This window comes from Petaurus breviceps, unplaced genomic scaffold (genome assembly GCF_028583685.1).
Source record: "Petaurus breviceps papuanus isolate PSGF00001 unplaced genomic scaffold, PetGlider_PUasm1.0 90591, whole genome shotgun sequence".
Classification (NCBI taxonomy): domain Eukaryota; kingdom Metazoa; phylum Chordata; class Mammalia; order Diprotodontia; family Petauridae; genus Petaurus; species Petaurus breviceps.
In genome coordinates, this window is record NW_027187280.1 from 726336 (window position 1) to 753206 (window position 26871).

Genomic DNA, 26871 nt, shown 5'->3' on the forward strand with positions numbered 1-26871 from the left:
AGAGGGGAACCATTCATCTTTTTCTTCAGGTCTCCACTTTACACCCTCTGTCACTGGACCTGCTATAGTACAACAAGCTTTTCCAGTGACCACAGGGTGCAGTGAAACAGATAAGAGTTGCTGCTGCCACCTTTCACCGTGGCTCCAGAAGAGCCATGATAAACTGCCTTGGTAATTCTATGGGCAAGACATTTTTAAAATGCAGGAGAGTATGGACTAACATCCAATATTGTGATAATGGTTAGAATTTATATTCCCAGTATTGCTTTGAAACATCACCTCAAAAACTCCCCTTAAACTACAAGGAAAGATATGACCCTCCACCTACCACCCTTCTGCTCTCTGCTGGTTTGGCATATACTGCATGTTAATACTGACTACCCAACCCACACAGTACAAAGGATATTTACTGAAGGGAATAGTACTTATGCATACTTTGCCTTTTTAGGTCAAAACAATAAGACTGATTTGACATGTTGTAGATGGGCTTTTGTATAAGAGATCTAGAAAAGACAAGGTCTGGTATTTACAATGATCCTTTCTAAAGAATTTTCATTTTCAAATGGAAAAAAATTTAAGAGACTTTTTAAAGAGACTTGTGGAAAGAAAGAATAATTGAGATTCACACATTGCAAAATTCATTTTATTTCTCTCAGAAAAACATTTGCACAAACAAAACATTAGGGATAAAATATTTAAAGGCAGGAGCTAAGTTTGACAAAAGACACACTATCCAAAATTAAGCCTCATCTCTTCTTTCACCTCACACAGTTGTGCTATAGCACATATAGCATATAATAGTCACTCACTGCTCTAATACCCCTAATTAAGAATGATTTAAAAAAAAGTACTATGCACAAAGCAGATCATAGGAAGGCTTTGCTTTAAAGTTTGTTTGTAAAACAAATTACCCTACTGCTAAATATCCCCAAAGAAAAAGTGATTCCTCCAGGTCATTTAGTCCAACTTGTTCCTGAACAGGAATTCCCTCTACATGACACCACCTTCCCCAAAGTATGTTGCTCAAACACCCATTCTGTGCTACCAGCTAATTTATGACAATCCAAGACACCCCAAGTCCAGAAATCACAGCCTAACTTTCAATCCTCTGTAGTCTAAAAAGAAAAAGAAAAGAAAAAAAATTATAACCTTTTTGGATATAAAATAAGAATTCCACTTTCCAAAATTTCATGCCAAAATGAAAAACCATCACTGACCTGCGTCTTTCTCTACTAGCCAGCTCCTTTCTCTCACATGACTTATTGGCAGCTGCGACATTTCAAAATGACACATTCTGGGGTGTCACAGCAGAGCTGGAGCTGCTGAGCAAGATGCTGGGGAAGATACAAGGAAAAGAAAGTGTTCTCTCTAGTTCCTATCTTTTTTGTTTCTCTGCTCCACTACTAAGAAACATAATAAATTAAATTACATAGGGTATTTCACAAGAATCAAAATAATGAAATGTTTGACATCTGGGCTAAATAAGACATTAGAAACAAGTCAACTGTTCCATCAGAAGAATAAAACCGGAACAGACCTCATGATCTGAGAAGGGGCTAACAATGAGTCTTAGTAGAGCTTTCCTAACAATTAAGTATCTATACTAATGAGACAAACCTGGGGATTTTGAATTAAAGACCTTACGTTCAAAGTACTAGTGCAATCTTAAGACTGGACCAATGTGTTTTAACATAAGGAAATCAACAGAAAAGGGTGACAAAGGTCCAAAAAATATGCACATTTCAAAGTTAGTTTACAAAAAAGTTAATTTTAAGACTATACAAGCTAAAAAATTGAAGTAATACAAATGCAATTCTCAATCCAAATGATGACATAAAGTCATCACAGATAGTTCTGTATTCCTTAAAAATATTTATACAAAAAGCACAGGGATATTTTAAAAGTACTAATATTGTTGCGATATTTCACCTTATATAGTACCAGGCAAATTAAAGTGTTTCATTCCAATAAGAAAAAAAGTGATTTTTTTTTAAAGTTCTAACAGCAAAATATATCTTCCTTATATCACATTGAATGAATGATTTTAAGATCTGTGTCCTTCATATCAAGCATGGGTTATCAGAGTGAGGCTCTGAGTTCTAACACATTTTTCCAATTCTTTCTGCTTTGGATCAAAATGATAAAAACAGGCAGTATTTATGGGAAAGAAAAAGGAAGCATAGGGCGGCCAGGTAGCACAGCGAGTAAGAGCACCGGTTCCAGTGTCAGGATGACCTGGGGATCGAATCCGAGCTCAGACACTTAGCACCCACCCAGAAACACCTGGCTGTGTAACCTTGAGCAAGTTACTCAACCCCAATTGCTTAGGGGCGGCCAGGTGGCTCAGCAAGTAAAGAGCACTGGCTCCAGTGTCGGGATGACCTGGGGATCAAATCCGGGCTCAGATACTTAGCACCACACCCAGAAGTAACTGGCCGTGTAACCTTGAGCAAGTTACTTAACCCCGATTGCTTTAAAAAAAAAAAAGAAAGAAAAGAAAAAGGAAGCAGAGAAACAAAAACTGAACAATAAGTAAACGGTTCCCATTCAAAACAGTTTTGACACCCAAGCATACTAGAGTAAAATTAAGTGCTAGAAAGTCTGTACCACTAACAATAAAAAAGGAGATATGAATAAATATCAACTGAAAAAACAGAATTTATTAAAAATACCTTGAAAATAATCTACCAAAATATCCAAATTAAGCTAATAGTCTACAATTAAAATAGCAATGGGATATAGAATTATACAGAATTAGAGAAAATTTAAAAATTCATACAGAAGAACAAAAAGTCAATAATATCAAGGTAGAAAAAGAAATAAAATTAAAAAAGGGGGGAATATGACCTAATATATGTATGTGTGCACACGCACGCGCACACACACACACACACACACACACACACACATACTCCTGTAAAGCAGTAATTATCCTTTCTCCATATCTTTGCCACATGGTTCCCCATATCTGGAATATACTCTATCCTCACCTTTGCCGCTCAGAATCCCAAGGATACAACCTCCCCATGAAGAGTCTTTCTTCATTAGTTGTTAATGTTCTCTCTTGAAATTGTCTTGGGGGGTGGCTAAGTGGCACAGTGAGTAAAGCGCCGGCCCTGGAGTCAGGAGGACCCCAGTTCGGTTCCAGACTCAGACACTTAACACACACTCACACACACAAAACTAGCCGTGTAACCCTGGGCAAGTTACTTATTCCCAATTGCCCTCCAAAAACTGTCTTGCATTTACTCATGTGTGTATATACTTCTTCCCACCCAACCAGTAAAAAGTAATCTCCTTAAGGGAAGGAAATGTTTTGATTTTTGTGTTTGTATTCCTGTGTCTATTAAAGTACACAGGCACAAGGTAGGAACTTCAAAAGTTTTTGAGAAATTAAAAGTGAATTATCCAAACACTGGCACTATATAAAAACAGAGGTGGCATTTGAGGTTCTGTTTAGATAAGCAAGATTTAGAACCCAATACATAAAAGCACTCTAGTGTTTGATGAAACCAATAACATAAATTGTTGAGGAGTGAATTCATTCTGTAACAAAAACTAGGAAAATGGAATAATTAGTTGCTGCAAAATGGAATTAGACCAACTTCTTATATCACACGTTATAAATGCCCAAATGAATCAATAGTTCAAATATGTCATATTTTTAAAAAGAGAAAATTGAAGAAGAAAAATTCTTAATCAGATGGTGACATAGAGGCAATTATAAAAAATTTTATGATTTCCATCATTAAAAAAAAAAGCTTCCATACAAATAAAAGCACTCTATTCAGAAAAAGAGAAAAAAGGATTAGGGGAAAATCTATTGTATTAAATGACACAAATATTTATAATAGTAACACTTACATAGTACTTTAAGTAAAGCACTTTTATAGAAATTAACTCATTTGAATCTCACAACAATTCTGTAAGAGGTGAAGTCTTGTATCATAACTAGCACATGTCTGAGACAGGATTTCAAACCCATGCCTTCTTAATTCCAAGCCCATTTTTCTATCTACTATACTCTTTCCTAACTATCACTCTCTCCACAAAGGTTTGTTTCAAACTCTCTGTTTTCCTACTTCATCCCTTTCCCTCTCCCTCTCAGCAGAGAATCTTATATCTTTCTTTACTGAGCAAATAAAGACTATTTGCTGTGAACTTCCTTTTCTTCCCTACTCTACACCTTAAAATCCTTGACTTTATCCCATACTCAGACCTCCTTTACAGCAGTTTCTGAAAATTTCTGTTCTTTTCCTCAACAAGATCAACCCTCTACTTATACCCATAATTTCTGTTCTTTTCCTCAATAAGATCAACCCTCTACTTATACCCATAACCCCCCTCCCCAGCTTCTCCAGAAAACTGACCTTGCAAATAGTCCCTCTCCCCAATCTTCAATGTCACAAAATACTCTCTAAAGAAATAAAAAATTACTTAACTCAAGAGATATTCATTTTCATGGTTAAGGTATATAAATATAATAAAAAATTAATTTGCAGATTTCGTAGCATAAAAATTACCAACTTTTTGGTGATTTTTAATCCAAAGGTTACTTTGCAGTCAAGAAAAATAATAAAATTCATTTAGGAAAAGCAAAACGTCTAAAATCTTAAAAGATATAATGGAAGAAAGTAGGAATGAAGAGAGAATAGCAATATGAATGTAATAGAATATTATCAGCCATAAAAAGACAAATATGAAGAGCTCAGAAAAACATGCGAAGACACATGAATTAATGATATACTATACACAATGGCTTCAATAACATAAAGAGAAAAAAACAACAAAAAAACTGAATACTCTGTAACTATATGACTAAGCTTAGCCTTAGAGAAAATGCCCACTGCAGCTGGGGGCCTATGGGTATAGAATTCTGTATATGTTGTCAGATGTGGGGTCAATGCATTGGTTGGTTTTGCTCAACTTTCTTACTCTTCCATTAATCTTGTTATAAAGGAAAGGGTGAGGAGGGAGAAGGGAAAGGAGGGAAAAAAGGAAAGGGAATATTTCAGAAATAAATATGATGTAAAAAAAAAAAAAATTCTCTGATCTCCTTGATCTTCATCCTCCTTACCTAAACCCTTGATCCTTTCCTGCTATCCACCAATATCCCCATGTCACCTGACATCACCATCAACCCATCCCTTTCTAGAACCAAATTCCTGAACAGTTATATGGCATAGTGGATAGAGTATTGGACTTGATCGGAGTTAAAATTTGTCTCGGACACTCTCTGTGTAACTCTGGGCAAGTCACTTACCAACCTTTGCTTCAGTTTACTCTATAAAGATGGGGATAACTGCATCTACTTCACAGGAATAGTGTGAAGACTAAATATGCAAAGTACTTCGTACATCTTAAAAACCTCTATACAAATGCTAGTTATGATGATGATGGAAAGTTCTCTTCATTTAATTCTACTTCCTGTCCTCTCTCATTTCTTAATTCCTTGAAATCTGGCTTCTCACATTTTTATTTAACTGAAACTGATATCCCAAAATCAGCTAGTCAATCAAAGAACTTTCTACGCATCAGGCACTGTGCTAATAAGCTATGGGGATTAAAAAAAAAAAAGGTAAAAGACAGTCCCTGCTCTCAAGAAGTTCATAGTCTAAAGAGAAAAACAACATGCAAACAACTATGTACAAACAAGTTATATACAGGATAAAGTATATATAATCAACAGAGGGAAGACACTGAGAATGTTACCAATGACCCTACACTTGGTAATTGCAAGGGTCTTTTTCTCCTATCTGTTGCATCTGATGATATTAACCACCCTCTCTCCTTGGATAATTTTCTGAGTTGTTATAACACTGTCCTCTCTAAATTCTCCTCCTACCTGTCTGGTTGCTCCTTTTTAATCTCCTTTGCAGTATCATCTTCCCCATCTCTCTACCTGTGAGTAATCACAATACTCGACCCTGGGTCCTCTTTTCTTTCTATAGTCTCTCTTGGTGATCTCATCAGCTCCCAGTGGTTCACTTATCTTTATCCCCAGATGACTCCCTTATCTTTTTATTTGGCCCTAGTCTTTCTCCTGAGCTCTAACTACTTAGAAGCCTTTCAAATGATATTCCACAGACATCTCAAAACTTAATATGTTCAAAACATGATTCATTATCTTTTCTCCTAAATCCATCCCTTTTCCTAACTTCCACATTCTATCAACAGCACTGTCTTCCTTCTAGTTACTCAGGTTTGCAATATTCCTTTAACCCCCATTAGCTAATCTGTTGCCAAACACTGTCAATTCTAACTCCCTAACATCTCTCTCATATGTTCCCTTCTCTCCACTCACATGATCATCAGCCCAATTCAGGCCCTTACCAACCTCTTGACTGAAGTATGGCAAAAGGCTCTTTACTGTTCCCTGCCTTTATTCTCTCCTTTCTCCAACCCACCTTTCAGAAAGATATAAAGTGATATTCCTAAAATACAGAATTGACCATGACACTCCTCTGCTAAAAAAGCTCCTATACTTTCCTACTGCTTTTAGGAACAAATACAAACTCCTTTATTTGACATTTAAAACTCTTCACACTATAGGTGGAGGTGTAATGGATAAAGCACTAAATTTGGGATTTAGGAGTTCGAATCCTGACAATTACTAGCTTTGTGACCTTGGGGTAAATAATTTAATCTCTCTGTGCCTTGGTTTCCCTTTCTGTAAAATGAAGAAGGGTTTGACCCAATGGCTTCTAAGATCCTCTCTAGCTCTACGTCTTTGATCCAACCTTTCTAATCTTGTTATAATGTACTCTATGTTCCAGCCAAAATGGATAACTTGCTGTTATTTACATGGCAATCCCTCTCCTGTCCTCTTATCTTTTCATTGGCTCTTATACCTAGCCTATACTCCCTATTCATCTTTTCCCCAACACAGTGTCTAGCTTCCTTCAAATTAGGCTTTTCTGGATACACCTGGCTGGATACACCCTGAAAAAAAATCCCTTATTTACTTACATGTATATATATTGTCTTTCCCTACTAGAATATAAACTCCTCAAGCAAGCTTTCTTTGTATTCCTAGCACAGTAACTCTGCACATAGAAGACTCTAGTAAATGCCTGCAACCCCACAAACATCAGATAAAAATTTAACATCTAAAATCTAATAATAAGGAACTGACAGATATTCATAAGGATAAAATCCATTTTCCAATCGGTAAGCAGTCAAAGGCTATGAAGAAGCACAATTCTCAAAAGAAGAAACTGCAAACAATCACTTGAAGAAATGTTCAAAATCACTTATTTTAAGATAAATGCAAATTAAAACAACGCTGAGACATCACCGGAACTCCAAACTGGCAAAGATGGTATAAAATGTCAAAATTGAATATTGGCAGGGATCAGAGAAAACAGACATCAAATTCAATTCAATTAGTAGAGCTATGAAACAATAAACTAAAAATACTACAAAACTAACAAGAAATGCTCATATTCTTTTACGCCACTTTCAGGTTTATATTCTGGAAGACTGGCAACAAGAAGACAAAGTCCATAGAAAATTAATGGAAGTACTATTTTTAATAGGAAAAACTCAAAACTATGTGCCCTATAATGGGAGAAGGGTTAAATAAATTGTGACATATGAATATACAAGAATACATTCCAACATGTATCATAATGGATGATGACAAATATGAAAGGAAATGGGAGAAGAAAAGGGAATAAACATTTGAAGAGAGAGCCTACTATGTATGTGCCTACTATGTATGAGGCACTATTGCTAATCAATTTACATAATTTCATTTCAATCTTACAACTCTAGATTGGTGCCGTTATTTATCCCTATTTCACAGTTGAGAAAACTAAGGTAAAGAGAAATTTAGTGATTTTCCCAGGGTCACACAGCTAATAAGTATCAAGACTGTATTTGAACCTGGGTCTTCCTGAACTACCTAGCTGCCTCTAAAAATACAAAGTAAAAAAAGAAACATGAGAAGAATAATATCAAGTGATAAAGAACCAAAAGAACAATATACGTGTGAAAGGAGATGAAACTGTTATGAAACATTGTAAATATAATGGACAATGCTGGTGCTACCTTGCAAAAGCTAATGCACAACATCTTTATTTCCTTTATCAGTCAGTAAGTGATGAGTACAGCATACTGAAAAACATACAATAAATACAATCATTCATAATGCTTAAATCTTTTGGGTGTTTTGTGGAGCCTTGGGGGATTTTATTTTGTTTATATTCCAATTTTCTTCTGATTGGTTTTGTTTGAAAGTTTATTTTAGTTTGCTGTTATTTTTTTGATTGTACTGTTTTTTGGTTCTTTTTCATATATCTGAATGCTTGCATATGTTACTAGAAATTAAACAAAACTTATTAACTTATTAAATAAAGCTTATTAAGAAAAAAGTTTTTTTAGTAATAAGAAACATAAGCTAATTCCTTAATGATTGTGAGATACATATCTAGGTGAGCAAGAAATTAATAAGCATTTATAAAATCCTAGTATGTGCCGAGCATTATATTCGTAGCCCATAAAACCACAAATATTAGTGAAATCACCCCTGATCTCAAGACGCTTATATAAATAAAAGTAAAGACATCCAAAAATACTCATGTGCAAAGAAAATGACATCTCATAAAACTAAACTTCCAGTTTTTAACTGAACACCTTCAAAAATTAGAAGCCTACTACCTAAAGATATTCTTAACAGCTATTAGGTAGTTCCTTCATAATATTAAGGAAATTCTACTTCCTGTTAACTTTTACATTCTGATCCTAATTTTTTTTTCTGAAGTTACCAAGACTTAAGTTAATTTATACTAAAACTCAGGTATACTCTCAAGGATGTGTTCTTTCTACAATCAATTCCCTTCTCCCAAAGAGGCACATGCTATAGAAAGTAAATATCAGCTTGCCTAAAAACCAAACTAACCCTAATGACTTATCATTCAAGACGAGGCTGAGATGATGTCTAGTAGGATCTTATCTGCAACCTACCTTTCTCTATGAAATAATATTTGTAAAGTATTTAGTACAGTGCCTGGCACATCACAGACAGTTAATAAATGCTTTGTAGATAATTTGTTTGCATATTCGTTCCCTCATTAGACTGTGAGCTCCCTGAGGGCAAGAACTGTTTTTTGCCTCTTTTTATATCCCCAGCACTTAGTACTGTGCCAGGCACAATGTAGGCACTTGATGAAAATTTATTGATTGAATTATTTCTTCCCCAAATAGTATGATGGTGTTGCAGTTTACTGGGATCAAAGATCTACATGGCTAGTCATGGCTATTTTCAAAACAGGAAAAAGTTATACCATACAACCCTTTTTTTTCTCCACCCTCAAAAACACTCACACAATCTCAACTGACTTGTAGAGAGAAAACTGCACATAATGTGAACGGGGTTAGCAAAGCATCTGCATGGGAAAAAAAATTACTGCATTCCAGAGTGATTCTTGGCATATGCCTACCAGGAGAGACAATATGCACAAAATGAAAGTATAAAAAACTATATCTATGATGCAAAGGAAGCCACAAAGAAGAGGAACCAGGCTATATTTAAACATTCTTCTATAAGAAAAAAACCATCTAACTTGGCTGTTTCTTGAAAATTTGAAGAAATCTTCTAAAAACTGATGTGTCCACAAAAATTTAGCTATTCTTGTGCTAAGAATAGTAACATCCAGAATGAGAATAAACATGGAAGAAGTATCTAACCTTGAATGGTTAACTCTTATGCTAAGACAAGATGCCACAGCTTAGTCAAAACACTTCTGCATATACTATAGTATCAATGTACTTATGAATTCATTTCCAAGGTGTCAATCTAATCTCATCAATACCAACCAAGAAGCTTTAAAGTATCTACCCTAGTACTGCAATCTAATTTAAACACTTACATTTTGAGCTCTGACCTCAAAGGAGGCAAAACAACACAGAAGCAGCTAAGTGAGCTTTTATCTCCAAGAAAACTCTTTTCCTTCAAAGCAATATTTAAGAAAAAACAATATACATTCATGGGAGGAGAGGTGATTTCCTGGATATAAGAATTCCTAGTATATATGTAAATTAGTCCTAACAATTCAGATCTGCTTACCTATGACATGCAGTCTTGGCAAGATGCCTAAAGACATTAAGAAATCATATGATTTATCCATGATCACTGCGCTAGTACACAGCAGAGGCAGAACCTGAACCCAGGTCTTCCTAACTCCAAGGCCATTATCTATCCACTACACCATATAATAGCCTCTCATCAAATAAAAATACACTACTGCCCAAATTCATATGTAACCTATTAAGCCAAGGATTCAGGTTTCTGTAAAGTAAATCCTATTTGGAAAGTCATATTTTAACCTAAGTCATATTTTTACTGTTGTTGGTTAGTTGTTTTAGTTGTGCCTGACTCTTCATGACCCTATTTGGGGTTTTCAAAGCACTGCAGTGGTTTGCCATTTCCTTCTCCAACCCATTTTACAGATGAGAAAACTGAAGCAAACAGGGTTAAGTGACTTGCGCAGGAATACAGCTAGTGTCTGAGGCTGGATATGAAATCAGATCTTCCTTAAATTAAAGCTATCTATAGTCATATGAAAAAATGTTCTAAATCACTACTGATTAGAGAAATGCAAATCAAAACAACACTGAGGTACCATATCATATCTATCAGATTGGTTAACATGACAAAACAGAAAAATTATACACGTTGGAGAAGATGTGGGAAAATTGGAACACTAACGCATTGTTGGTGGAGTTGTAAATTGATCCAACCATTCTGGAGAACAATTTGGAACTACACCAAAAAGGCTATAAAACTATACACAACCTTTGGCAAAGGAACTTCTAGGTCTATATCCCAAAGAGATCATAAAAAAGGGAAAAGGACCCACGTGTACAAAAATATTTAAAGCAGCTCTTTTTATGGTGGCAAAGAATTGGAAAGAGATGTCTATCAATTGTGGAATGGTAGAATAAGTTGTGGTATATTAATGTAAGGGAATACTAGTGCACTATAAGAAATGATGAGCAGGTGGATTTCAGAAAAACCTGGAAAGACTTATATGAACTGATGCTGAGTGAAATGAGCAGCACCAGAAGAACAATGTATACAGTAACAGCCATAATGTGCAATGACTGATTTTGATAGACTTAGCTCTTCTCAGCAACTGCCAATCTAAGACAACTCCAAAAGACTCATGATGGAAAATGCTATCCACATCAAGAGAAATAACTTTGGAATCTGAATGCAGATGGAAGCAGACTATCTGCTCTCCTTTTCTTTTGTTGTTTTGTTTCTTCTTGTGGTTCCTTCCATTAGTTCTTATTCTTCTTTACATCATGACTAATGTGAAAATATATTAAATATGAATGTATATGTAGAGCCTATATCAGATTGCATGTCGTCTTGGGGAGGGAAGAAGAGACAGAGGTGGAGAAAATTTAATACTCAATCTTATGGAAGTGAATGTTGAAAACTAAAAATAAATAAATTTTAAAACTAAGTAATTAATTAATTAATAATAATAAAAAGAAATAAGATCTTTCTGATTCCAGGAATCTTCCTGATTCCACTCTATCCACTGCACCATCTAGTTGCCTTCATGATATTATATTTGCTATTTTCCAAGACAATTCATATAACAAGATAATTTAGAACCTAGAAAACGAGCCTATTCATCTAATTCAGACAGTTCTTCACTATTTACCCATTTATAAAACAAGTTCTACCTAGAAATTATAATGTATAGTTTACACATTTGATCAGTGAACTCCTAGATGGTTTAAAGTGACTTATGAAAACAACAGAGACTCTTTATAAGACCTTGATATTTATAGAGGCATGCTGTGGGGAACCTATAGTTCTTTCTTGTGTCTGAAGGATGTTAATGACAATTGTTAAATATTTTAGTAGGCAAATTATGACAGGAAACCCAAATACTGTTTTATGTTTTATGTTTACATGTAGATGTATCTATGATTAATAATCAACTGGGGTTACATCTACATTGGCTGAGAACAGAATTAGTAGAGCTGTTCCAAAAAACAACTAAGAGAAGTTAGGCTACAACTGGGACAATTTAGAACTGTACCTATGGTACTCTAGTTTAGCATCCTAGTCTGAAAGAACTCTCAAGGTTTTTCCACTTTCACCTAATGAAAATTATCACACAGTTTGCCTTGATCATCATGGTCATTAAAGCTGTATTAAAATGTAGCATCTTTCTTTAAATAGAAAGTCTAAAAAATTTCTAAAGGTATGGAGAAATCTCTGCCACAACACCCACACCCCTCCCAGAGTTATTCTAATTATGAGTCTGGCCTTACCAATTTGTAAGACACCCTGATATAGTGATAGTAACATGCTCAGTAGTCAGACTAACATCAAAGAAAAAATTTCCTAATCAAGTCATTTCTGCAAAGCATTTAAATCATATAGATTCCAAGTGTCAATAGCTCAAATGAATGGAAGAAATTCAAACAGCAGGACAAAATGCTTCTGAATCTTTTACAAGTTTTGAATTTTCCACAAATCCCTACATTTTTTCAAAAGAATAAGTTTCCATAATGGAAGTGTAAAGGAACCCTGCATTATTCCATCAAAAAAGGATCACAGATTTAGAGAATATCTTAAAAAAATGGTTCTATCTCAGAACAGAGGTGACAAAGCTGGGTATATAGTGAATAGCTAAAGGTTTCAAAAAATACATTTTACTTATCATTAGGCTGTAGTAACAGACTGAACTAACAGTGATGATGACCTGGTTCAACACTATTTCTACTGATTCGTAAGTCAGGTATCTCTCTATTCTCCACATAACAGCAATAAATTTCTTTATTTCTATAAAAAGGATTCAGGCACAGGATTTTATATAGTATCAAAATGAAAGAAAAGAATGTATTTTTGCTTATTCTCAAGCCATATCAAGCAATCTGTATCAATATGTTCCAAAGCTCCCCAGGGTATGGAAGTGGGTCTTAGAAGAAAGAACACTAGACTAGGAGCAAGAAAATCTTGGTTCTAATCCCAGTTTAGGGCAGTTAGGTGGCATAGTAGTGCAGGGCCTAGAGATAGGAAGACTCATCTTCCTGAGTTCAAATCTGGCCTCAGGCACTTACTAGCTGTGTGAGCCTGGGCAAGTCACTCAACCCTGTTTGCTTCAGTTTCCATATCTATAAGATGAGAGAAAGAAGGAAATAGCAAACCATTCCAATATCTTTGTAAAGAAAACCCCACAAGGAGAGTTGCATACAACTGAAACAACTAGATAACAACAATCCCAGCTTCACCCATGACCCAAATGTCACTAAATCTCTGCTAACCTACATTTCAGCTTCCCTGACTACAAATGACTTGCCCAGCTTAACTCATGCTACTGCTGTTTTGGAGATCAAATGACATAATGTATGTAAAATACTCTACAATGAATAAGGCTACATAGGAATGCAAGGTAGTATTACTGTTATGTGCCTTTTTTCTTTCTTCTCTCCCCCTCTAAATTCTTTACTTTAATCTTTCTGTCCCCTTCCCTTTTTGGCCTTTTCTGCTTATGCACCCACTGGCTTAACCCTACTGACTGTATTCAGTCTGCTTACTCTTGTTAAGGGGATAGTCTACCCCCAAATTAACAAATAAGAACTCTATACTCTCCTCTACTCTAAGTACAGTTATTCTAATGAAAGCTTCTAGCCATCTGCACCCTGCAGAGCAGCAGAAAAGGCTGCCAAAAACAACAGAATGCTATCAGTCTAGTTTAGTGTCCCTCATTTGTAGCCAAAGAATCTCTCAAGTTACTATAACAAAACTAAAAACAGAAAGTCACACAGAAAGGCTAGATTCTAAGTCATTTTCCCTTTCCCTGCTGTGTTTTCTGAATCAAAAGGCTATGCCCCTGGATAGTCATTACAGTCATGGGGAGTGCCATGCTGGGGAGAAAAGGAAACAGCTTCAAGTTTCAATGAAGCAATTTCTCACCTCCCAACAGCACAAGAGAACACAGCAAGTTTCACACCAAAGAGAAGAGAAAAGCCAGGGGTGGCTAGGTAGTGCAGTCAATAGAGCACTGGCCCTGGAGTCAGGAAGACCTGAGTTCAAATCCAGCCTCAGACACTTAACACAAAAACTAGCTGTGTGACCTCGGGCAAGTCACTTAACCCCCTCCAAAAAAAAAGAGAACAGAAAAGCCAATCTATTGGCATGTTTCTTTAACCAATATACTCTTCTAAATAAGTATAGTTTTTCTACAACAAGATTCTTTAGCCTATTTAAGTGATTTTAGCTTTGCATACTATTCTGTGCATGATGATGATATCTACCTCCTTTTGTCTTCCTCTGTTAGAATGTGCTGTACTAAACAGAAAATTAGGAGAATCTTAATTCTAGTCCTAGCTCGGCCCTAATTCATTGTATGACCTTGGGAGTAAGCTATTCTTCTGTAGACTTTAGTTTCTTACTCTGTTTAAAAAAAGAATTGAGAGAGATGATTTTCAAAAATATGATCTTCAGTCTAGATTGTATTACATAAAGTCTTCTACATAAAACCAGAGTCCAAGTAATCTAAGGTCACTTTGTGACAAGTATAATCATTTAATCTTTAGCTTCATTCTCAATTGCCTTAATAAAGCTACAAGTTCCATAAGAAAGGGAATCTTTTATCTACATTCTCTTAATTCTGCTCTTCACAGAAGTATCTCCAACCAGTAGCTCTAATTACTAATAAATTCACAGAATGTTATTGCCTGAAAGAGACCTGAGAAATTATCTAGTCTCCCCACACTTTCTACAAATGGGGAAACTGAGGACCTAAGAGAGGAAGTGATTTGCCCAAAGCCACATAGCAAGATACTAGCAGAGATGGAACTGAATAATGACCTCTGCTTCCCTACAGGGTACAGATGGTTGAAGAACATATGTCTGGGATTTCAAAAAAAGAAAGTACACTTTGACTGAAGTTTTGCAAAAGTAATGTTCTTTGCCCATGGTTCTTATACGTTGGCTGGGGAAATATGGCCACTATTTCTATAGCACCCAATGCTTTGAATCCTATGTCCCTCAAAAATTTTTTAATGAGGATATAACACATCTATAAGTACTGATTTCCATTTGTTACACCCTATTATTCCCAAATCTTCCTAATGATATGGAGATAAATACTGAACACATTACTTCATGGATACTAATTTCTGGTTTTTTTTCTTATAGTTAATAATGACAATTCTTTACCCAAATAAGAAGAAATTTGTTGTCCTAACTTTTCTCATCCTTATGATGCCAACAACCATTTTTGTATAGCCACTCACAGAAACTCTGAAAGTGTATTATTTCAACATACCCTTAGTTATAAACTATAAAGTAAATATCCTCTCACCTGAAGTAAATATAGCTAGTCTCAACATTTGCCAAAGAGACCTAATAAGTGAACACTAAATGAACTTATTAAATAAAAATTTCATTACTTATAGTCAGCAGTTGTTTTTTTTCCCTAAACATGGATTGATCATTTCTAGATTCAACTAGTTTCATCTGCTCTATACTTACATAAAGGAGTCTATATGTTTTTCCTTTAACTTTAAAAAAGAAACTAGTGCCCACCTCTATCCCACTCTCTTTAAATTCTGCATATCCTAAAGCAGAGAAATAAACTCAATACAAATGACCCAGATTAAAATGGAAATGGAAAACGTTTGGCAAAATAAATGAAAATAAAACATAGCCAATGTTAATTTGTGATTTTCTGAGTCAATACCATAGATACTCCCCAGGAGGCAAAAGGAGTGTTATTCAGAATTAAAAACTAAAATTGTTGCTTATATAGCAACAAAAATCCAAACTCTTCTTTGGTATTTTGGGAAAGCACAAATAAACTCCTCAGACAGAAAATGATTTTTTTCCCCATAAGAGAAAAGCGTGAAAATAGACATTTCAATCACCATTTTGATTCAAAATTTACAAAGTTCTAATATGGATCTAGCCACGGAGCTACAAGAAGTCATCTCCAATCTAGGTATGCTCCTCCAGTGCAACAAGGGAAGCTGTTACGTTTTGCTCAGCTAGCCTCTGACAGTAATAAAGATTAGACAGTACAAACTACTCAGGGGAAAGTACTCAGTATGAGAATTTTTCTTTCCCTACTTAAGGGCAAAGAGGGTTTTCTTTCTTTGGAGAAGAAAAATATTCTAAGAATGGGAGAACCTGACATATACCTTACAATCCTAACAATCTCCATAAAAACGCAACAGACCCTTAAGACCTAAGGTGGAACTAAAATCTCAGATTGCAGATGAGGTTGCCTGACAAGGATAAAACTAATTAAAAGCTACCCTTTCACAATTTTTAATATACCTAATAATTTGTTTGTACTATAACAAACCTAGGAAAATATTTAATATTAAGAGGCTGCTAGAGTATATTTAGGGGGGATTCCTGAGGCTGACTTGTGGACTTTATTTTACATTCTTTACTTGTTCAATTTCATCCTTATCCCAAGGTCAGTGTTGCAATGGGACCTAGACATTCTCTAGAGATTGTCAAATATGATGGTATTTATCAAGCCACTGCTCTACAGAAAATGGAATGACCACCTGAAAAATTTAAGTGGGTACCAAGGTGGAAAGGGAAAACATAACAAAGAGTTAATCTGCTCTACCAACCCAATCTCTTCTCAAAGATGCTGTCTTCTATGATAGTTTGCCACGTTCCACCCAACAACAGCTGCTCATGATAATCAATGTCTGACAGTTCAGAGAAAGCCCTTAATGTGTCGCCAAGGGGCAGTTCAACAGATGGCATAGTGACTTACAACCAGAATCATTAATTACATTCCCTTATTAGTCCCGGGGCACAGTGCTGAAAATGCTTCCTCAGTGAAAGATGAACATTTCAGATAAATGACCGTCTGGTATTGCCTGTGCAACTCCCTCTAGGACTTCTGGTCATTGCTGATTTCTAGTCAAAATGATGCTATTTTTACAGCCATTTCACATCTTCCAGGTTCAAGCTGGCTATGAACATGAAGTTCTTACCACCACTATTCATAATTACTCCCATCATCACTGCAGGTAAGGATAATGTACAACATGCACATTATTCGTTTTCTACTGCACAGTCAGATGACAGTGTTGAAACACAAACTCACTTAATCTTAATCATCTCACCTCTGAAAGCCTGAAGACTTAATTTCTTTCCCCTCTATGCCAAGGAATTTATGTTTTCTGAGTTGAGGCAGAGGAAAATTTCCTCTGCTCTCTTTATATCATTCTCTCTTTGGGCTGCATTACAAAACTATAAAGTTTAAGACAAATTCATGAGTATAATAAAAATGTTTTTAAAAAACTGCTTTCCTATGGCCAGTACTTTCCAGTAGCCACAGGTGATAATACTTTTCCCTAGACTATAAGGTCCCTGAGGACAAGGAGAGTACCTTAATTAGCATCTAGCCCAGTACCCTGGTACTTAAATACTTGCTGAATGATTATCTTCTTACAATCAAGTGCACTGTTGGAGTGGAGGTAACAGCAGGTATTTGTGTGGTAGGCTACCCAAAGACAAGTGCTCCCAGTCCTTCTCTATGAAAAGACTACATGCGATGTGGCATTTCCTAAGTGTCAGAGGGGAACAATCCTTATTCCGCCCCCCAACACCCTGCCCCCCCAGCCTTGATAAAATCCTACTAAGGATATAAGAATAAGAGTTAAACTTCATAGAATGTCAACTACAAAATTTCTGAATTAACAGAACACAGGGCCTTGAAGGTCCATTGTATATTGCTTTTAGCTTGTATCCAACACTCAGAACTAACTTTGAAAATGACTAAAGAAACTTGTGGGCACTCTCCAACTTCTGTCTAATTACATTCTTCTATTTCAGTGTCATTCCTGAGGCCCGTACCTCAGGCAACAAATATTTTACCTGAGTTGAAACTGGTATGTTAAAAATTAGGCTCTAAAATGCCAAGACTAGGAGTTCATTATGTTTCTTTCCTTAAATCTAAGGCCTGTTCTTTCCTGGCTATAAGGAAATATGACCAATATTTACAAGAAGGTTCAAACAACTATGATACCTAACAGAATTTCCCCTTCTCATTTTTTTTTTAAAATAAAAAGGGCTGTTTCAAGGGTCATACCCACCGAGTGGTGTGAACTACAGGGAGAGGAATTGAGGGATTCTGGCTCACTTTGGACAGTACTTACTTCTAGTTTTTTCTCCTTCTCTGTCAAAACATCTTTCTGGTTCTGGGTATACTCCACCAACATGCGTGCCAGCTGGCGTCGGTCTTCCAGTTCTGCTGCCAGTCGCCCGTTATATTCTGCTAGTAACAAACATGCTTCATCCACTGTCTTTGAAAGACGTTCAGCTGCCTCTTTGTCTAAGCACAAATGTGACCAAAAAAAAAAAATTGAGACAACCTACAAATCACATGGGCATGACTGAGATGATTGGGCAGGGGGAGAAGGAATGACTGGGCACGACTGAGATGATTGGGAGAAGGGGGAGAAGGGGGGAGAATGGGGACAGGGATGGTCAAAGGACTTCTCCCCAAAGTCTTCTTTTCAAACACAAGAATAGACCTGGACTTAGAAGAAAACAATGAAACAGTTATAACTTGGAAGTCTACCATCATCTACATATATTATTTCTGAGCTACCTGAGGTGAAAGAGCTCTGGAGTGGGAATCTGATCAAAGGATACCTAAATTCTCTATTTCATAAAAGCACTATAGGAATGCTAACATCCAAAACACAATAGACAATGACTTTGGTTTTAAAGGTTAAGATAAAAAGAATTATTCCTTTTATCTAATATGTTCAATCTATTTCCATTTATGTTATCTTATTTTTCCTTCTTCAAATAATGCCAGATATTTACTATTTGGAGGGTGGCTTTGGAGTTCTAGCGTCATTTCACTAATGTAGGAAACTTCTGGTGAGGAAATTCCTTCTGTTAAGGCAGATCAGCAACTGTTCTGCAGTTTCTAATCTTAGAGAGAGGTCTAGGGACCTCATATGCCCAGGGTCACAAATAGTTTGTGTCAGAGGTAAGACTTAAATCCAGATTTTCTTGACCTGAGGATGGCTCTCTAACCACTATACCACACTGTCTCTCATTAGAACAACAAACATGCAAGGAAGAAGTATTATTACAAACCAAAAAGAGTCATGATAATCTCTACATTTCAATAAGATGATTTTTAGGATGCCTCAAGGTGTTATTTCTGTAGGAATTCAACCCACATTTTGGAACTACCCAAACATAAATTCAGATTTCAAATACATGAGCTATGATTATATGCCTTTGACAACAAAGGAGTATGCCCTCTGTCCAATATAGTACAAAAGCTTAAATTGTCAGCAATAAGTAGATCTTATAATTCAGTGTGTAGCAGGTATTTCCCCCCTTTTACCTTGGACTCAAAGGTCTCACCTGTAATTTTCTCTAGAAGTGAAACATCTTGGACTTCTTGTGGTAGTGAAGCAATTTTCTGCCTCACAGTAGCATCGCCTGAGGCAGCATTTTCCAAATCCTGCAGGGCTTTGATCAGTTCCTCAGTCTATCAGACAGAAAGCCAATGAAAACCATTAGTACATACAGAATTTTATGTTTCTTAGAAATTAGTTTAAGTTAAATGAGGTAGAGATAAATTTTTAAAAGTTACTCCAGATAAGTTTATAGATTCTATCCTGACAACTCCTACTACTCACTCTATTTGCCCATTTACTAAAAGTATACTGAAAGGGAATATACAAAATATGTGAAATTTAATCATGGCAAGAAAAGATTAAATCCTACACTATACCTTAAAGATCACATTCCAAATATACTCATGGCAAAAAGAACCTAAGATAATATTTTCTGTTTTAAAATAAGTTTTTATTGATAGCTTTTCTGTTTTTACATTGCCTAAATTTTCCCCTATGCCCCTCCTCCTTCTCTGCCCATAAAACTGTCTTATAAAAATTTTTCTTAAGAAAAGAGAGGAAGAGGAAAAAAAAACCACACTGATTAATACATTTTTTAAAAATGTTATATACCCTATTTGATACTCATGAAACATTTCTGCAAAATTAGAGAGAGGGATCTTCTCATATTTTTTTTCTTTGGGGATATGCTTATTTTTCATAATCTTCCAACCTTCATTTATTATGTTGTTTTGTGGTGGTTCTTTCCAGCTGATCTTGTGGCTGTCATGATGTATGTCATTTTCCTGGCTCTGCTTTATTTTGTGTCAGTTCATGTAAGTCTTTCCACATCTCTCTGTATTCCTCACAGTCATCATTTCTCACAGCATTATAATATGCCATTAAATTCAAGTACCACAAATTATTTTCACCATTTCCCAACTGATGAGTATTTCCTTTGCTTCTGGTTCTTTGCAGCCACAAAAAGCTACATAATATTTGTTGAGGAGATGAACAACAAATGCTTACTGAATGAAAAAAATGCACAGTGCTTGTTTCAAATTATTTTGTGAATTTGCCCCCCAAAACACAGGAATTCCCATTTTCTAAGAAGGTCACTGAGTCACCATTTTTTTTTTTGCTTTTTGGAGGGCAACTGTGGTTAAGTGACTTGCCCAAGGTCACACAGCTAGGTTTGTGTGTGTGTGTGTGTGTGTGTGTGTGTGTGTGTGTGTGTGTGAAGTGTCTGAGGCTGGATCCGAACCCAGGTCCTCTTGACTCCAGGGCCAGCGCTCTGTTCACTGTGCCACCTAGCTGCCCCTGAGTCACCATTTTTAAGGCTAAAAAGAAAAGTATACCAAATTCATTAGTAGCAAAAAATTAAGGCCCAACATATATCAATTCCATACCGTTCAAAAGTATTTATTAAGCTATTATGTGTACAAGGGGCTGGGGATGCAAAGGAAAAAAAACCGAAACATTCCCTGATCTTAAGGAACTTACATTCTATTGGGAGTGGGAAAGAGGGGAAGGGCCTACACAAAGAAACAAGTTTATACAAATTAAATACAAAATAATTGCAGGATAAAGGGGGCATAAGAACAGGGGTGTGGGGATATAGGGGGTGGAATGTGTGTGTGTGTGCATGCACACACTGATACACAGCAAATAAAGATAACAAAAAAGGAAAACATTCTGGGTATGGGGAGTAGCGTGCAAAGACACTGTGGTAGGAAATGGAATATCATGGAACAGCATCTTAGGAACAGCAAGTAGGCCAGTTTGGCTGGAACATAGAATGTGTGAGGGGGAGTAATATAAAATTAGTCTGAAAAGACAGAATGTAACTAAATTGTGAAAGACCTTTTAAAATATAAAACCAAGGGATCACAGCGAGCAGGGAAGTGATGTGTGAAGGACAGACTAAAGAAGAGGGAAGAGACTCAAGGCAAAGAGACGAATTAAGAGCCTAAGGTGGTAATCTAAGTGAAACAATAAGGGTGTGAACAAGAGTGGTAGCTGTGTAAGTAAAGAGAAGGGGTTAAATGTGAGAGAAGGTAGAGTCAATAAGCCTTGGCAACTGCCTGGACATGAGGAGGGGAGAGAGGGACAGGGAAAGGAGAGGAAGAGGGAGAAAGGAAGAGGGAAAGGGGGGGGGGGGGGAGGAGAGGAGGGGAAAGGGAGCATGTGTGTGTTGCAAGACTCAAGAGCTGAAGATGACTCCAAAGTTTAAATCTTTATGAGAATATTTATATAAAGTACAAGTCAAAAAAAAAGAAAGAAAAATACAAAATGTTTTGAAAGATTCACTACTTAGTTTGTGAGGAGCAGTTGACTTTTTAGCTATTAATCAAATAAAAACAAAATGTTTTAAATCTCTAATTTTTTAATAATTTACAAACATTAAATTTAAATCCGATATGATCATTTAACCACTCACCCCCAACACACTTATGAAACAGACAAGCACCAGAGGGAGGCTTTTATAAGATAAACAGGCATGTACAACTCCACTAAAGTCCTCCTCTAATGTTTCATCTCTGACAGGTCCTACTGAGGTTGAGCAGCATCAATCTGGGTAGACTAATATTAATATGCCTATTGTTAGTCTAAAACCAGCCCATGCTGAAAGTTCGTTATCACAAAGTTGGCCACTAAATGATGAACTTTGGGGCCACAGTAATGAATCTAACGAAGCAAGGGCACCATGTGTACACCTGTAATGTAATGCCAAAAGAAGGCAACTTCCCAGGTTCAAAATACCAGCATAGGTGCTCTCTATTTTATTCAGTGACAAACCAAGAACAGAGAAGATCAAAACATGACATCATTCCAAATACAGCATTTACTAAGCCTGATTAAATAATCTCCAAGGACTACCCCACCCCAGGACCTTCCAATCATTCAATCAATTACAAAGTCTCCCTTCTAAATACTTCTCCACCCCTAGGCTATACCTTAATTAAGTCCACCACAAAGCCCCTCTTCTCAAATGGAGATTAGTTTCCAAACATAAGGTCAAAAGTTCCCCACCCCTGGATCACAATTGAATCTACCCCAGAGTTACATCAAGTTTAAACACAGCACTTAATACCCAAATGGAGCTCTTTTCTTCATCTTGACAGGAGGCAAGTTCTCAGCAATCTTAGTTCCTGGGGAGACAAGGCTTAGCAAAGCCACAAGATACATTGCCAGTCCCTTCATGAATTTATCCTCTGTAGAACAGTCCTAGAACCCCTGAACACATTAGCAAAGCCCTCTCCCAGGATTTCTGTAAACATACAACAAGAAAATCCTTCTTCAGGGCTTCTGAACCAACAGAAAGGCTCCCAGACCCCTGCAACAACAGCACTGTCCTTCACCAGTGGACAGTATTCACTCTGTCTGCAGGACAGTCTCCAGACCCCTGCAACAACAGCACTGTCCCTCACCAGTGGACAGTATTCACTCTCTGTCTGCAGGACAGTCTCAGGGCTTCTTAGCGAACAGCCAGGTTCCAGGACTTCTTCAACAAAAGGACTGTCTTTCACCAGTGGACAAATCTGGCAAAACAACATCAAAACAGACAAAGTACCAGCAAAACAGCCATGTCTCCTCAGTCCTTGGCAGCTCAGGGGGCAGGTCTCAAAAGTCCAGGGCAATTCAAAGCGGCCACCAGCAATTCTCTTAGTCTCTCTCTCTCCACGAGGTGCTGCTTCCAAAAAGATCTTCCGCCTCTCTCTAGTGTCTCTCCAAATCTACATCACCAGCTCCTCCCAGTTCAGGACTTTCTTTTCACATCAACAAGCCCATCCCACAGGTGGGATTAACAAACTCTGGGTTTTAACACAATCAATTTGAAAACTAAGCCAATACAGGGGAATCTTTAATTGCCATTACTATCACAACACCACACACCAGAGATGTGGGAAGCAAAATCTGAACTCTATTAGTGGAGGAAATTCACAACAAAGTTAAGGATCATTTGAACTAATACATAGTATCATCAACAAAATTTACTAAATATCTAAAATGTGCAAGATACTATACATGGGGATATAAAAGTTCCTAATACATGTGTATAAACAGAATTTTAATAAAATTGTTTAAGGCTTAGAAAACTTGCAATCTGCCCTACACACACACACACACACACACACACACACACACACACACACACAGAGTCAACTCTTTTTTTCACTATGATGACTCTCCTTAAGGACAACAGTGGTATGTAAACCATTTGCAAAAAACTTGTTAGCTACTAATTCCTGAAGAATCACATGCAAACGAAAAAAGAAATTTGCTTTAAATAAAGCATCAAAGAAAAGTTATCTGGCAAGTCAATAATACAAGAGAGGTTCAGCAGGAGCTACCCACTTTAATCTTTTTTTAAAAACTGGATATCAGCACCACCTTGTGGTCATATTTTCAACTGGGGGGGGTTGTCATTTTTCAAAAAACAGATTTTATGGATACCTTTTGTTTTCACATTGCTTACATTTCTCATTCCATCCTAGTTTTCCCTCTTCCCCAAAAGGCTATCCTTATAACAAATTTCTAAAGAGAAAAAAACTCATCAAAAGCAATTGATACCCTAAAAAAAAAAAAACCCACAAACTTGACTATAAGTTATGTTCTACACCTCTGCAAAGGAACAGGTACAGCTATCTTCTCACATTTCTTTGGGGTCAAGTTTCTATATAATTTGGCAAAATTCATTTGCTTTTTTGAATTTTTTAAAAATCTTAATAGTTTTCTTCAATATCCTCTTCCCTACCTGAAAGTATGTCCCATACTATAACAGTGTTTTTTAAAAAGAGAGGAAAAAAAATCAGTACAAAGGTTCAATAATTTTAAAAGTCCAAAAACGTGTAACAGACAACACCTGATATCCCCCCTAAGACAGGGTGAGTTGAGAGTATACTCTCATACCTTGTTTTTTCTGAGCCATATTGAAAAATTACAAACAATAGTTACACTAGAACCTCTCCCACCTCCACTCCCCAAAAAAACATAAAAATGGTAAATAAAAGCTAGTGTTTTGAAAAGACTAACGAAATTGACTGACTTTCAGCTAATCTGATTAGAATGGAAGAAAATAAATAAAATATCAAATGAGCAAGATTAAGTCATAACAAAATAAAAGGCATAGTCAGAATCTCTTACGCATAATTATATGCTAATAAAACTGAGAACATAAAAGAGATGAATACCTTCAGAAATATACTCAAAGTGACAAAGAGATCATAAATAACTCAATCTAAAAAAACAAAATTCCTGTTCCTTATGGATTCACAAGAGAATTCTATCAAATTTTAAAAGAATAATTAATTTTGTTGTTTAGTTTTTCAGCTGTGTCTGAGTCTTCATAACCCCATTGGGATTTTCCTACCAAAGATGCTGAAATGGTTTGTCATTTCCTTCGCCAGTTCATTTTATAGATGAGAAAACTAAGGTAAACAGGAATAAGTGACTTGCCCAGGGACACACAGCTAGTTAGTGCCTGAAGGTGGATTTGAACTCAGGAAGATGAGTCTTCCTGACTCTAGGCCCAGCACTCTATTCACTGTACCACCTAAGCTGCCAGCAATAATTAATTCCCACACTATACAAACTAGTCTCAAAAACTGAGAAAGCAAGTTCCCTACCATAATCCTTTTATGACATATATTACAGTCCTAATATTTAAATCAGGCAAAGATAAAACACAGAAGGAAAACCACAGGCCAATATCATTCATGAATATATATTTTTTAAATTTCAATAAAATTCTGAGACTACAGCAAATTATCCAAGAAATCATTCATTATGGTGCTGGATTTATACCAGGGATGCAAGGATGGTTCAACATTAGGAAAATGGAAAAGCAATCAACATAATTAATCATATTAAAAAGTCAAAATGTCCAAAACCACATGATTACCTCAATACATGCAGAAAAAAAAAATCTCACAAAGTACAACATTAATTTGTGCTAAAAAAAATCAACAACAAAATATAGACATAGAGGGGCTTTTTAAATATTATTTTAAAAATCTATTTAATTTGCATGACATCAGATGTATGATGGTATGGATAAGGAGAGAATTAGGAACTGAAAATAAAAATGAAAAAATAAAATAAAACCAGAAGCAAGTATCATGAAATTGAGATACACTGAACCTTTTCCAATAAATAAGGGATGCAAAAATGCCCTTTCTACCCACTGTTACTTGATAAAGTTCTGGAAATGCTAGCAATAGCAATAAGACAAAAGAAAGAAATTAAAGGCATAAAGATAAATACAGAATAGATAAAACTATGCCTATTTGCTGATAATATATATGACAGTAAACTTAAAAAAATCCTAAGTGAATTGGCAAAGATAAAACCTTCAGCAAAATTGTAGGCTAAAAAATAAAACTTCAAAAATAAACTGCATTTCTATTAACAACAAAATTCAAGGAGAATAAAAGGTAAAACCTATTCCAATTAACTGCAAAATTTATAAGGTATCAGGATAATACTGAAACACACAAAAGACTTGTAGAGATTCAATAATTACAAAGTGCTCCTTAAAGAAATAAAGAACTTAAATGGCTAGAGGAATATTCAGTGTTCATGGCTGGGCAGCGCTAGTATTATAAAAATGAATAAATACTATGAAAGTTTGTACTTTCAATGTTATATCAACCAAATTACCAGGGGTATCCTTTACAGAATTTGATAAAATTATAACAAAATTCATCTGGAAAAACAAAAGCTCTATAATATCAAGAGAAATGATGAAAAAGGGTCAGAATAAAAGGGAAAAACAGCACTTCCAGACCTCCAGTTATTTTATTAAGCTACCTTCATGAAAACCATCTGGTATTGATTAAAAAATTGAGGTAGATCAGTGGAATAGCTAGACCAATGAGAATCAGAAACAATGTAGCTCACTGGCTATTGCAGCCTCAGCAAATTTCTGCAGTTTAGAGTTTAGATCTTCAGGCACTGGAAAGAAGTGGAGAGGGTGTGGGGAGGGTCACATTCTTTTGCAAGCCAGCAAAAGTTCCAGCAGGCTATTGTAGTCTTGCTGCTGGGAGAATGGTGAATGGTAGAGAGAGGAAGTATTGAGTGAGCTAAATTAGGCGTTAAGTTCATGGAGTACTTTTGTCATGTTCTTGGTGTCCTATACCATGGAGACAGTTGAAATCATTTTTTATGGTGCTAAATTTGTTTAAGAAAGGCTGATAGGTTGTGAGAATCAGAAAAAAAAAACCATAAAAAGTCTAGTATTCCATCTTGTTGGTCAAATGACCTGGAAGTCCATAACATTTTCAACTGTTCTTTGGTAGTAGTTCTTTCCATTTACACTGTTTAAGTCATTATATTTGTTTTCCTGACTCTGGTTTAACCACTTCACTTGATATCAGTTCACATAAGTCTTTTCTGATTTCTCTGTATTCAGCATATCTGTTGTTTCTTCCAGTATGGTAATATTTCTTACATTCATGTACCATTATTTGTTTAACCATATCCCATTTAATAGGTACCTAACTT

General features: G+C 36.0%; 1 protein-coding gene across 5 annotated transcripts in view; it reads right to left on the minus strand.

Moving 5' to 3' along the window:
• Positions 1-26871, minus strand: part of RPRD1B (regulation of nuclear pre-mRNA domain containing 1B) — a 100217-nt gene that overhangs the window by 36466 nt on the left and 36880 nt on the right. For 3 of the 5 annotated variants that reach the window (XM_069063508.1, XM_069063507.1, XM_069063509.1), the window contains exons 5-6: positions 19391-19517; positions 18160-18335 (exon numbers count right to left, since the gene is read on the minus strand). In XM_069063508.1, the coding sequence (XP_068919609.1) occupies positions 18160-18335; positions 19391-19517 (303 nt within the window). Of the gene's footprint in view, positions 1-625; positions 1116-1217; positions 1335-18159; positions 18336-19390; positions 19518-26871 lie in introns of those variants that run through there. The other 2 variants (XM_069063511.1, XM_069063510.1) reach the window with 2 other exon arrangements.